At 47.5% G+C, this 12970-nt stretch overlaps 1 protein-coding gene across 6 annotated transcripts in view; it reads right to left on the bottom strand.

The window, feature by feature from the left end:
- GAS7 (growth arrest specific 7) overlaps positions 1–7249 on the bottom strand; it is a 155161-nt gene extending 147912 nt beyond the window's left edge. For 3 of the 6 annotated variants that reach the window (XM_044453821.1, XM_044453820.1, XM_044453822.1), the window contains exon 1: positions 5001–5341. In XM_044453821.1, the coding sequence (XP_044309756.1) occupies positions 5001–5219 (219 nt within the window). In that variant the 5' untranslated portion in view covers positions 5220–5341. Of the gene's footprint in view, positions 1–5000; positions 5342–5512; positions 5603–7239 lie in introns of those variants that run through there. The other 3 variants (XM_044453829.1, XM_044453823.1, XM_044453838.1) reach the window with 3 other exon arrangements.
- Positions 7250–12970: the final 5721 nt, after the last annotated feature.

The raw sequence follows: 12970 nt of genomic DNA on the forward strand, positions 1-12970 counted from the left end.
TGCAGGCTAAACATGAGTCAGCAGTGTGATGTGGTGGTCAAGAGGGCGAACGCCACCCTTGGTTGCATAGCCAGAAGTATGGCTTCTAGATCAAGAGAGGTATTACTACCACTCTACACGACTCTAGTGCACCCGCAACTGGAGTATTGTGTTCAGTTTTGGGCCCTTCATTACAGAAAGAATATAGTCAGGTTAGAGTCAGTGCAGCGTAGGGCCACAAGTTTGGTGGCCGGTTTGCAGGGAGGTGAGACTGAGGGAACTGGGTCTCTTCAGCCTGGAGAAGAGGAGACTCAGAGGGGATATGTTGGCGACATCCAGGTATGTGAGGGGATGTCACACGGAGACCTGCTCTCCCCTGCAGAGGAAGGCAGGACGCGCTCCAATGGAGCAAAGCTCAGGGAGCCAAGGTTCTGTTTGGACGCCAGGAAGCACTTCCTGACAGTCAGGACCCCGAGGGTGTGCAATGGGCTTCCATGAGAGGTCGCTGAGGCCCCATCGGTGCGGGTGGCCAAGGATAGGCTGGACGTCCACATGGTGGGCATGTTGTGAGTGGAGCCGGCTGGTGCCAGAGGTCAGACTAGATGGCCCAGGAGGCCCCTTCTGACTCGCTCTGTTTCTATGTATATTCATCTGGAGTAATGCACACAGAATGGGAGGTAGAGGCCATCTCCCAAGACTCCAAAGAGTGGAAATAAGAGTTTAGTCCAGGAACTGCATATTGTGAAAAACCCTTCCACTAATTTTGCAATGGTAGCCATTTCAACAGCACTTCCCTGCATGGCCTATCCCACTGCTTACAACTGTTCAGGTCAAAAATAGCAACCAATACACAGCCATGTTACTTGCAGATGCGCTCTCTCCACAGAAACCCTAACAAGAAACACATCGTGTGGGCAGGAATCACATTCCCCGCCTAGTGAACAAAATCTGGCTTAAGCGCAGGAAAAATGCAGCACCGTCACAAAAGGAGAGCAACTGCAAAGAGAGGCACAGAAAGCAAATGCTTCATTTTCACATTTTTAGCAAAACAACTGACTGCAGAAATACTGCAACGCTTCACGTCTGCCTTGGCTATCAATTCAAGGTCTTTTAGTAGCATGTACAGCGAAATAGGACTTCAGCTTTCAGAAGCTTTTGGAAAGTATGTGCCTTTGAATCCCAGTTGCTGGGGAACACACTGCACTCGTGTCCTACTTTGGAAATCCCACAGGTGGCTGGCTGGCCACTGTGTGAAGAGAATGCAGGACGAGACCAGCCTCTGGTCTGACGCAGCTCCTGTCTTCTTAGCAACAGCATTGATACTACCTAGAATGTAGAACATTTTCTCCATATGCCATGCATATGGCTTTGGCAGTGTCCACTATTAGGCTACAGCTGTATCCTCTCTTACCTGGCAATACTGTCAGTACCTGTCAGCAATACTGAACATGATAGGACTGACTTCCAAGTAGACCTACACAGATTGTATTGTTAAATGGTGGCTTTTGACTTGCCTAAGCCAGCCGTCCCATTGTGCTAAAGGAGGACGCATTTATACAAATCCTTTTTAGCCATACAGGAAACATTGATAACATGAAAGAAAAAGCGAGGAAACTTTTAAGCTGTTCATATAAAGGAATCTGTGCCAGGTTGCCTGGAGGTGATTGCAATTCAGAAAAGGTGACATGTGTGTGGCTGCACGTAAGCCTGCCCTAATATACATTATCCACACCTATTTGCTTGTGTGCTGCGACATCAAACACAGAGGAAAGGCCACAGACCCGCAAACATCAGCATTTCATACAGGTCTCTCTGCATGCATGTATGCACATACATACACACACAACTCATCATTATCTTAGTTCTCTGCAGAAAAAACACCCCAAACTGTTTGATGGCTAATCTATTTTGCAATCAGAACATGTTGAGTTGCTGCTGCTGTTCTTATTATTATTTAGTTGGTCTACTCTCATCATAGAGGCCTGGTGGATTTTGTATTTCTTGGCAGCAGAAACTGGCTTTTTTGGTGATGTGTCCACAAAACTGTTAACACAGATAGGAAATCAGTGGCTCCATAAATCTAGTTACAAATGCTGGTTTGTAATTCTGAATAGATATGTCAAAGTGCGATCCTGATGGTCTGCATGTGCCACAGATGTTTATGGTCCTGTAACAAATGTTCAGGATTGAATACAGGCAGAATATCTGGCAGGTCTGAGAATGCAGGGAGTCCATAAGGTCACTATGCTCCTGAATACGAGTTACTGGGGAGAATCAGTAGGGCATTACTACTGTGCTTCTCTCCTGCTTGAGGGCTTCCCATAGACCAGACCAGCATTCCTCTGACCCTCTGGGATTACCCATGTGACTGCGCCCCCTTCTCAACATCCCCAGATAGCTCCTACTTTTCCCACTGATCACCCATGTCTGCATGTGTCTCCTCCCATTCTAAAAGGTTAAATTATTTATTCATCTATTTATTTATTTGAGTTATATCTCATTTATTAAAAACAAATATATATTTTCTTTCTTTTTTCTTTTTTTGCTCTTGGTCTTATCCCCACAACAACCCTGTGAGGTAGGTTGGGCTGAGTCTGTGACTGGCCCAAAGTCACCCAGTTGGCTCCATGGCTGAGCCCAGAACTAGAACCCAGATTGCCTGAGTCCTAGACCTGCCCTCTTAACCAGGACACCACACTGGCTCTCAAATACCTCTCCTAAGGCTTAGTTCCTGGAAACATGAGCTTTAAACTAACATAAGCTAGTATTTTTGGTTCTGATGGGCCCTGCCCCTTGGCCTCCAGCCCCACCCACCGCTGGGCACTTCTCCAAAATACAATTTCATTCTCAATCCGAAACAGGTTCTGTGACCCTAACATAAGCGTCGGGTGGGCCAACCTGGTCACAGAATGCTGGAATACACACAGCTTTCGTCTGCCAGTGGAACCAGCTGCCTGGAGAGGTGGTGGGCGCTCCCACACTGGAGACATGCAGAAAGAGACTGGACAGCCACCTGAGTGGGAAGGGGTAACGCGGTGTCCTGCCACTGCAGGGGGTTGGACCTGATGGCCTTCCTGGCCCCTTCCAACTTACTATTCTGTGATCAGCCACCAGCCTTGCTAAGCAGTGACACCACCAAATGAACGAGCATGTAACTTATGACAGCAGCTCGGAGTAGCCAGGGGACCATATGACAGTAACACAGTTCAGCTGCACTCACACAGCAGTGCACATCCTAGAACTGTACGGCATGAACCCAGCCATGCCGAAGATTTAGAAAATAAATCTAGCCAAAGTAAAAGTTCCTGCAACTGAACTGGAATATGTAGCACAAGTGCCAAGTGCAGCTTTAAAAAGAGGGCTCTTCCCTTCTCCCATCCCTCTCCTTCAGTTCCACGGAGCGGTCTAGCAGAGCTTAGCCTTATGCAAACACTGCTCTCTTCCAGCACAAGGCCAGAGACAATGGATGGATGATCAATGGAGACAAAGCTGGTTGTTGCTGCTGTTTAAAAAAAACCTACACCAGTTGACACATGGAAGCTATAGAGACAGACATGTTAAGATGTGCACTCCACCACACCCCCATCTTCTTCGGCCACTTTCACAATCAATCCGGGCTGCAAGACATAATCTATGTCAACCTTGGCCCTCCAGAGGCTTTGGACCACAACTCCCAGTATTGCTGGATGGGGCTGATGGGAGTTGAGGCCCCAAGCATCTGGGAGGCGTCAGGTTAGAGAAGACTAGTCAATGTGAGTTCTAACTGGTCATCCGACTGCCCTGTTGTGCAGCAAGGTCTATTTCCAGAAGCAAAGAGGAAGCCCCCTTCTTCTGGATCAGGCCAAGGATCCATGGCGCTCCGTTGTAGCTCCTACACGGAATGGGAATGGCTCTCTGGGGCTGAAACTAGGCATGCAAAGCATGGAGGTGTAACCTTCTCCCCCTGAAGGCAGCTGGCTATGGGCAGCCCTGGCTAGTGGCTCCAGCAGCCTAATGCAGAATTAGGCAGCATCCTGCGTTGTGGGGGAAGGGGAATTACTCATCTGATCATGTGCTGGATGGATCATCGTGCACCGAAGGCTTCCATGAGGAAAGGCAGCCTTCGTGCCCGTTTGCAAGAGGACTAGCAGCATGCAGTCGCTCCTCGCACCACAGAAGAGCAGGGCTCTGGCAGGCGGAGAGCTCTCCTGAGCTAGCAAGCACACGCGAGAAGAGGCTGGCAGCAGCCAGACTTGCTCACAGATCCTGAAATGCTGTTTCTGGGGGAACAACTACCAGGACCAAACTGCAAGGAAGAGCCACGCACGGAACAGGCACTCCGGTTGTGAGCAGAGCGCCTGAGCAGCAACGCCCCCGCCCCCCGCGACACCTTGCAGCCAGTGCTAACAGTCTGGTGCACATCACCACGCCACCTCCACACGCCACGAGATGCCTGTCTAGACCAGCCTTTTCCTACCTGGTGCCCTGCAGAAGTTTTGAACCACTAGTCCCATCATCCCCGACCTTGCTTGTAGGGGCCGATGGGGGTTGTAGCCAGAAGCACCCGGAAAGCACCTCATGGAAGGACGGTGGGTCGACACATGCCCATGTCAACGGCATCCGCCCCCATGCTCCACAGTGAATGCGCCACGCAGGGGGCACAGCTGCCTCCACAGCCCCCTCTCCCCTTCCTCCGCTCCCCGCGCGCGCATCGCAAACCCCAAGCCAGCCAAGCCAAAGCCCCTGGAAACCGAGCTCGGCAGCGAGCAACCCCCGACCGTCCCAACCAGCACTGCCCTCCGACGCCCGGCGGAAGCCCCGCCAGCACCCTGAGCCTGTCTCGGCCACCCCAGGCTGCCGCGCAGCCGGGCGTCCCCGCCCCTCGTGCTCCGGGGGACCCGCTTCCCCACGAGGCGGCCGCCCCATCCTGACCGCCACCCACGCGCGGACGGAGCCCGGGCGCCGCCGCACGCCCCCAGGCGCCCCGGAGAGGTGCCCCGGCCGCGGCGGCATGGCTGGCCGCCTCCCGCCGCGCCGCTCACCTCGATCAGCTGGACGTAGCTGGCCGGGAACCAGCCTCTGAGCCCCTCGGCGGTCTCCCCTTCCCACCAGCCGCCGTCGGGCCCCGCCTGCAGGACGGTGAGCAGCTCCCCCGCGGCGAAGCGCAGCCCGTGCCGGTGCCGCTCCCCGGAGAAGGGGTAGAGCGTCCTGCAGCGCGCCCCCAGAACTGGGACCGCCCGCTCCTGCCCGGGCGGCGGCATCACCCAGCCGGCAAGCGGGCGGGCGGGCGAGCGGGCGGGCGAGCGACTTGCTCAACTAACTCAGCTGCGGCCGCCACAGGTGCCTGCAGAGCCGGCCGCTTCTGGCCACCAGGAGCGAGCGAGCGAGCGAGCGATCCAGCCAGCCAGCCACCCAGCTTGCCTGCCTGCCCGCCTGCCTGCGCGCCTGCCTCCCTCCCTCTCGTCCCTCCCCGTATGTCCAACGGGTGGATTGGCCGCCTCGCTTCCCGCACCGCCCCCTGAGACGAGCGACCCGCCCTCCCACACTCACTCACACGCTGGAGCCGGAGCGGTGCCTCCCCGCCGCTCCGCTCTGCAGACCCGGAGAGGGAAAACGAGGGGCGCGACGGGACGGACTGCATCAGCCTCGCCGCCCGCACCCCCGAGTTGCGCCGCCGCCGCCGCCGCCGCTCTTCTCTCCTCCGCCTCCTCGCCCCAGTCCAAGCAGAATCGTTTCTTTTCTCACCGCCTACGTACATCTTGTCAAGGAAAAGCTTGCGTCGATGTCGTATTAGAATGGCTTAGGGGTATTTTATACATTAAGGATGCGATCCTATGCAAGGTTACATTAGGAAGGAAAAAAAAGTCCTACAACTCCCAGCATGCCGCCGCCAGCTCCGTTCCCTGGGAGGTGTGCGGTTTATTCTAACCATGAAATAGGATCGCTTCCTAAAGCAACAATCCCGTGCACTCTTATCTGAAGGTAAAGGCCGCTGAATTGCTTATGACTGGACATGCACAAGATTGCACTGAAGGCCATTTTCCCTGCGTCAGTGGGACTTATTTTTGAGCAGTCATAGACAAGATTGAATAGGGATTTTTCTCGATGAGCAGTAAAGATGTTCTAACTCTACGGGTAAACGTGTGGATACAAGTGCATTCTAGAGAAGGTTGCTTGTTGGGTGGCTAGTTAAGCAAACCCACTGGCCTATCACTTTCCCTTCTGTTTTTGTAGCAGTCCTTCGCATCTTCAAGAGGCAACATAGCCCACCTGCAAAACTGTATAATTGAGACAGAGGCAGTAGATGTATAATTTAAAGGCATTTGTAGATGCCATGTAACAGCAAGATACCCGTATAAAATTGTTCTCTGCCAGATTACTAAGGTAAATTATCACTATAACATGGACAGACATTACCAATATGCTGACTGTATATGATCTAATGGCTGTAAAATGCCAACAGAAATATTGATTAGAATGTTGTTGATGGTAGGATGAATAACAGACTTTTATGCTGCTTTTATCAGTTCCATGTATAGATTTTGTAGCTTTGTATGATCTGTGGCAAAAAATAAGCCTGTTTCCCAGAGGTGATACGCCAGAATGTTATAGTTACAGAATAAGGTACTGACTGCCATCCTCGCTAAAGCTGAAGACCAGTGTGCGGGTGAAGTGGTCTGACTTACCATTTCTCACTCACTCACTGAATTCTGAGGCATTTGTTTTCAGGACAGAGAATGTGTATTCAAACACCCATAGAATGTCTGTCATTTTCATTATAGCAAGAAAAAATGTTACCCAGTAGACTCTTACAGCCTGGCCATTTAAACAAAATTTTAAGTTTTAAACAACTGTGTGAAAAATCCTTGTCATACAAAACCAGAGGCAGAAAAAATGACAAAACTGAAGCTGCCATACTCTGGGCTCGTCATGCGAAGGCAAGACTTCCTGGAGAAGATCATCATGCTAGGGAAAGTGGAGAGCGGAAGAGGAAGACCAAATATGAGATGATTGATTCCATAAAGGAAGCAACAGCCTTGAGTTTACAAGGAGTTGGGGAAGGCTGTTTGGAAGGCTTCCATTCACAGGGTCACCATAAATCAGGGACAACTTAACAGCACGTAACAACAGTGTTGTGGACAATCACTGCAAACATTAGGTGAGAAATTTTCCACTCCATCACCTGTGCAATTGATAAAACCTTCAAGTTTAGTCCAAACTGTTCTAACATCATTCTAAAAACCTTGGAAACATAATCTGCTATGTAACCTTTATTCTCACTTAATGTGCACTTTGAAGAGAAAGAATAAGTTTCAATGTTCTGAGGAGTCTTGAAATGACAAAGACAAGGGGAGAGTTTGTAGTAGCCAGAGCAGACTGACTCTGAGTGTTATCTGGGTCTTTTTTGAAGCAAAATGTTGCTCTGTCCTTTGTTCTTGACATTAGGTATGTGCAAGAAAGGTCAGACTGCTGTGGAAACCTATTGTTAGTGGGGGGAAATTGTTTTAAATCTGTTTAACTTCCCATTAGACCGCCACTTAGGAGACCTTGAAGCTATTTACCAATGTAAGTAAAAACTGGTCAGATTTTATTTACATCTGAAGAGACAGTCATCCACTTCACTCCATGAAAATAGGACATTACAATGAGCATCAACTGCTATCTTATGAGATTAGGACATTTCCCCTTTCAGGGTATCCCACTGATAAGCAAAATCAGTATTAATTATGCCAGTAATTAAATTGAATAAAAAGGGAGGGATAGATGGGCAAGGCCACAACTGGGCTATCACACTGGATGCTTTGAGATCATCACAGGTCTTCTAAGTTAGCAGATTTTCTGGATGGGAATTTTAGCCAAAGCTGAGAAGGATACGGCCCTTACACTGCCACTGATATTGTCAGAAAGGTTACAGAGTTGATCCTGTATGCAGGGCAGTGTGAGGTATGTGACTGGTGGCATACAGGAGGATGGCATCCAAGTTATGCAAACCAGGAGCTTAATGCTTCAGTGGTTTTGCAACAATTAGGACGGGGAAGAAAAATTATGCTACAAATCAAACTCAAAACTTGGTGGAATGGGACCATTTTAGGAAAGCCATGCCATGCCCACAGTTTCATTAAAGCAACATGTTTTAGAATGCAAAGTATGCCAGTGATCCAGTAATGTTAGTTATCTTTATATCCCACATTTTTTCCTTTCAAGGAACTCAAGGTGGCTTTCATAATCCCCCTCCTCCTCCTCTCAATATTACTTGCACAACAGCAGCCACATGAAATGAGTTGGGCTAAGAGTCCATGAATGACCCAAAATCACCCATGGCTAAGTAGGGATCTCCTGGGTTCCAGACCTGCACTCTTAACCACTGGCTATGAAAGCACTGCTGTACGCAGATATGCGAAAGCAATGTTTTGGGTCAGACTGCAAAAAAGATAAATGACACAGGTGAAGATACATAGCTTGTGCCTAAACAAAGTGTCCCTATGGGAAGAAGCTAGAGAGTTTAGTGCTAAATATATTTTTATTTACTCTGTTATGGGTGTACACACACACACACACACACACACACACACACACACATCACACTGTGCATTTGAACAAAAGGGTGAGAATGGCAGCGCATAAGTTGTTCACTTATGCTATTGGAAAAGAGAGTTAAACAGTAAAGGAAGTGACATGTTAAATCTAAGATGTTTTATTTTCCCTCCCCTTTTTATGTGCTCTGTAACAACTGCAACTGTTGTAGGCATTTGAATGATGCCTACCTTTCCTTGCAAGTCTAGTTGCCAGTGGCAACCCATCAAAGGCGTCACTAGCCACACCAGCTGTTTAGGATGGAGCTTCGTTGGAGGACTAAGGGGCTGGACAGCCAAGCTGACATGGAACTAAGACCCACTTTGCTGCCACACAGATTATTTGATGGCAAAATGCTACATTCGCAAAGGAGCGTGCATTCATAGAAACATCAAAAGAGGATTCCTGCTAGGATAGATCAAAGCTCCATTTAGCCCAACATCCTGTTTCCTATGGAACTACCAGGTCCTTCCATTGTTACTTTCCCAGAAGGTGATACTCAGAAGCATGCTTCTCTCCGGATGTCAGGGTTCTGCAGGGCCATCATGTAATTATACATCTATTCTGCATGAATATGCCAAATCCCCTTTTAACGGCACCCAGAACTGGCCTTTGCAAAGGCAGTATGAGACTTCAGGGGTAGATCAGAAGGAGTGGCAGACGGTACTTCTATCCATACCCCAGGCTGCCCACACGACAGGGCATATTGCTCCAGCTGCCCACCGCCAGCACATGCTGCATCTGTCTCCAGAGTAGACCCAGCGCCTCACTCTTAGGAGTGCTTCCGCAAAGGGAGGTATTGAGTGAAATTCGCTATTTTCCTACTCATGCAATGGGAGGCAAGGATGGGCAAAAGGGAGGCAGGTCTTCTTGCCTCAAGTGCCATAACATCTTGTGGTGCCCCTGAGCATGTAGTTAGCATCACCAGACCTTGCGAGAATACATTACTTACTTACACAGTGCGTAAAGAAATGCTTATTTTTCTGCCTCAGAGTCAATTGAATAAGATAACCTGAGTTCTAAGAATATGCAAAAAGAAAAAAAAGCCACTTTCTGCACACCATGGATATTTTAGAAACCTATATAAAGCGCCTTGGCTGTATTTAAAACAACAGTAACCCAACTCTTTAGAAGGGAAGGTTTGATTTTGGTTGCCTTTTACTGCACTTTGTCCAGCTCTACAACATGCTTCTTGAGAAAGGATGACCAGCATGGTATACAATATTCCAAATGTGGCCTCGCCAGAGCTTTGTATAACATAATAATACAGGAACATTGCATTTTCAACCCCTTTCCTTGCTTGACATCACACAGTTCTGCCCTTTCCATCAGAACCTCAAGATCTTTTTCCTGGCTATTCTGCACTCGAGCCGGTCACAAGTACTCTCCCTATAATATACGCCACCTAGATAACCTTATGGCATGGCATGGAAATGGAATTAAATAAATAAATGAAATACGTTTGGATATGGAGTGTCTTTAATAGCTTGATATTTCCCCCTCTTTCTCACGGTATGCAATGCTGCCACCTGGAATTTACATCCAATCTTAATAACTAACTTCTTCCACTGTATTGTACTCAAACTATAAAGGCTCCTTCATTGGACTATGTGATCCTGAGGATGAGACTGTGGTATTGAAACAGCCTATGACTCTGGGTTAACAATAAACAAAATAAAATTTTATTTGTACAAGAAACAGATTGGTTTCAAGATGTTCAATAACGTTTTTTTCTTACACACAGATCCTCCTTTCTCATTCTCTTCTGAATGAACTTTGACCAGTCTTTATTCTATTTCTCTCAATTTAATCTTTCCCTTCTGTTTCTGCCGGCTTCTCTCTCACACACATTCTTATAATATTTGACAATATTAGGTTCTGACTCTCCCTAGTCACTAATATGTCCTCCAAATATTCCACTTCCTTCTTTAGAATGGTAAATGCTTTTCGCAGTACTATGCAGCGCTACTCTGCCAGACAATGCGCAGCATAACTGGCACATTGCTCTCCACTCCTGTACACTGGTTACCAGTACTCAGTACAATTACACCACCTCACATGAGAAGACAACATGCTCTCACCTGGTTATGGTCAAGGATGTTGAATAATAAGGCCCTGCCTGGTCATCAGGATATTGAACAGATCTTGTAGGCCAGCTTGGAAAGCAGCCATTTATCTTGCATCTACCCAGTTCAGCCCTAAGAATGCCTGGAGAAAGGAATCGTTCAAGTTACCTTTTTGTGGTAACTTGGACATTAGCAATCCCTCTTCCAGACTTTCTGGCTTTAACCTGCCTCGCTTTGTCTGGACAAAACTGAATAGAATTAGATGTAATACTGGAAGGAAGGTCTCTGCTCTGTATCAATGGGGATGGAAAGATTCTCCTTGCTGCAACTGTGGTGCCGATGTGCAAACTAACAAACATATTGTGTGTGAATGCCAAAGACGTGTGTTTGCTGGCGCCTTAGAAGATCAGCATGAAGCAACCTCAGAGGTGATTGCTTGGCTAGCTGAACTAGACATCCAGTTATGAGATTGCTGTTGTATCCCTGAAGAAGTTTTGTATATATTTGTAAGGACTGTGATATATATTTGCTTCTTGTCATGATCCCATCGTATGCTAAATAATAATAAAGCACTATGTAGGATTCTAATGAGAAGAATTCTGCAGATTCACTGATAGACCACAACTCTTTCTCTGAACCGCTGACAGACCAATAGCTTCCTGCCTTCCAGCACACTTCCAAGCTCCGCCCACACACTCTCAGTCACCAACCAATCACCTCCCTCATTCATCCCCCTCTTTTACCCAGTTTGTTCAACTGAAACTAACCAACATTTAAAGGAACATAGTCCTATAACACTTTAAATCATTACAGAGCCCATCACTGTATATGTGAAGTTAGGATTTATTTTTATCTCAGTGTGCAGCACTTTACAATTACGTGCATTAAATCTCATTTGCCATTTTGTTACAGTTACCCAAATTGCAGCCTCTTAACTCTCTTTAATCATGTCATCTGCAAAGTTGGCCATTTTATGGCTCATCCCTAAAGCCAGATCATTTTTTAAAAAGTTAAATGACACACTTCCTCTTCAGCAAGGCTTGTTCTTCTGTACTGTTATATTTCATTAAGATTTCCTGGAAGAAATGCTGAGCTATCTAGCCTATGACTGTGGATCCTGCTTAAAAATCAGGGTTACAGTGCTTACCTTCCAATACTCGGATAAAGGCAAAAGTTCCTGCCAGAAAACCAAGTCTACATTTTAGTTCCTTAAGGATGTTGGATGGATACCATCTGGGCCTTCTAGCATGTTAATTTGTAATTTCTCAATAAGCTTGAGAAAGCTTATTTGATCCCACCAGTGAGTCTATTCGATTCACTTCCTAAAAAAAAGGAAAATGGCTCAGGCATGACTATGTGTCCGATAACCTCCAAAATGAAGAAGGAGCAAAGAATTAATTCAGGTTTTCTCCAATTCTGCTATCACTTTTTGCACTTCTTTGTCATCTGATAGCCGGCCACCTTCCCAGATAGTTTCTTGCTCCTGCCATATTTAAATAAATGTCCACCCATCTTCATGGGCAGTATCCTCTCCCGTACTGCACATCTGCTAGCTCTGCTGTGCTCATGGAAAGGACCATTGCCTTGCCAGGAGGCAAGTGGTTCTTCTATTTGGATCCAGAAGCAATAAACACACCAGTTGGTGAAGATTAAACAGTTCATTAACAAAGCTGAACAACACAGTGCGTTATACTATTAGCTGTAAGCAGGCCAAAAGGAGATAGCATAGCCTACCGTACTGCTGAGCAAAGCTGCTAGGTTCTCCTTTCTTTCACTGGGACTCCCAGAAAGCGGCAAAGGAGAGAGCCCAGAAGGCAGCGAGCGCAGCACCTCTGCAGCTCAGCTCAGCTCAGCTCAGCGGTGCGGTTCGTCACCTTGGACACTCTCTGGACTTACACACCTGCAACCCCCCAAGGCCGAGCTGTGCTCGTAAGTAAGGACACCTCTTTTTGAAGGCCTGTTTAGCAGCCTGACAGAAAATGTGCCTCCTGAGGCAAATGGACAGCAGCAGCTTCTCATGTCTCAGGGATTCCCTGCACTCCAAGATAACAGATTCTCATTCCGAAATAACACATACCTTTTGATAAGCTACAAAACCTTTTTTCTTTTTCCTTTTCCTTTTTTTTAGGGTTTCAGCTATGGAATTTCTACCAAAAGATGCAGTAGGAGACCAATGGTTTGAGTCCTGTCAGCTGCCTCCCCACAATCCAATCATCTTCCAGTGCCATTTCCCATACAACCATTAGAGCAACAGGAGCTTGTGCTTTCTGAAAGAAGCACAGAAATGTTGAAATGCTAATATCTGGAATGGGGAGGCCAGTGAAACTACCTTCTGTGAATTCCACTGGCTGGTCCCATCTGGAAATGAACAT

Source organism: Varanus komodoensis, unplaced genomic scaffold (genome assembly GCF_004798865.1).
Source record: "Varanus komodoensis strain SLA01 unplaced genomic scaffold, ASM479886v1 scaffold7_1, whole genome shotgun sequence".
In the NCBI taxonomy this organism is placed as follows: Eukaryota; Metazoa; Chordata; class Lepidosauria; order Squamata; family Varanidae; genus Varanus; species Varanus komodoensis.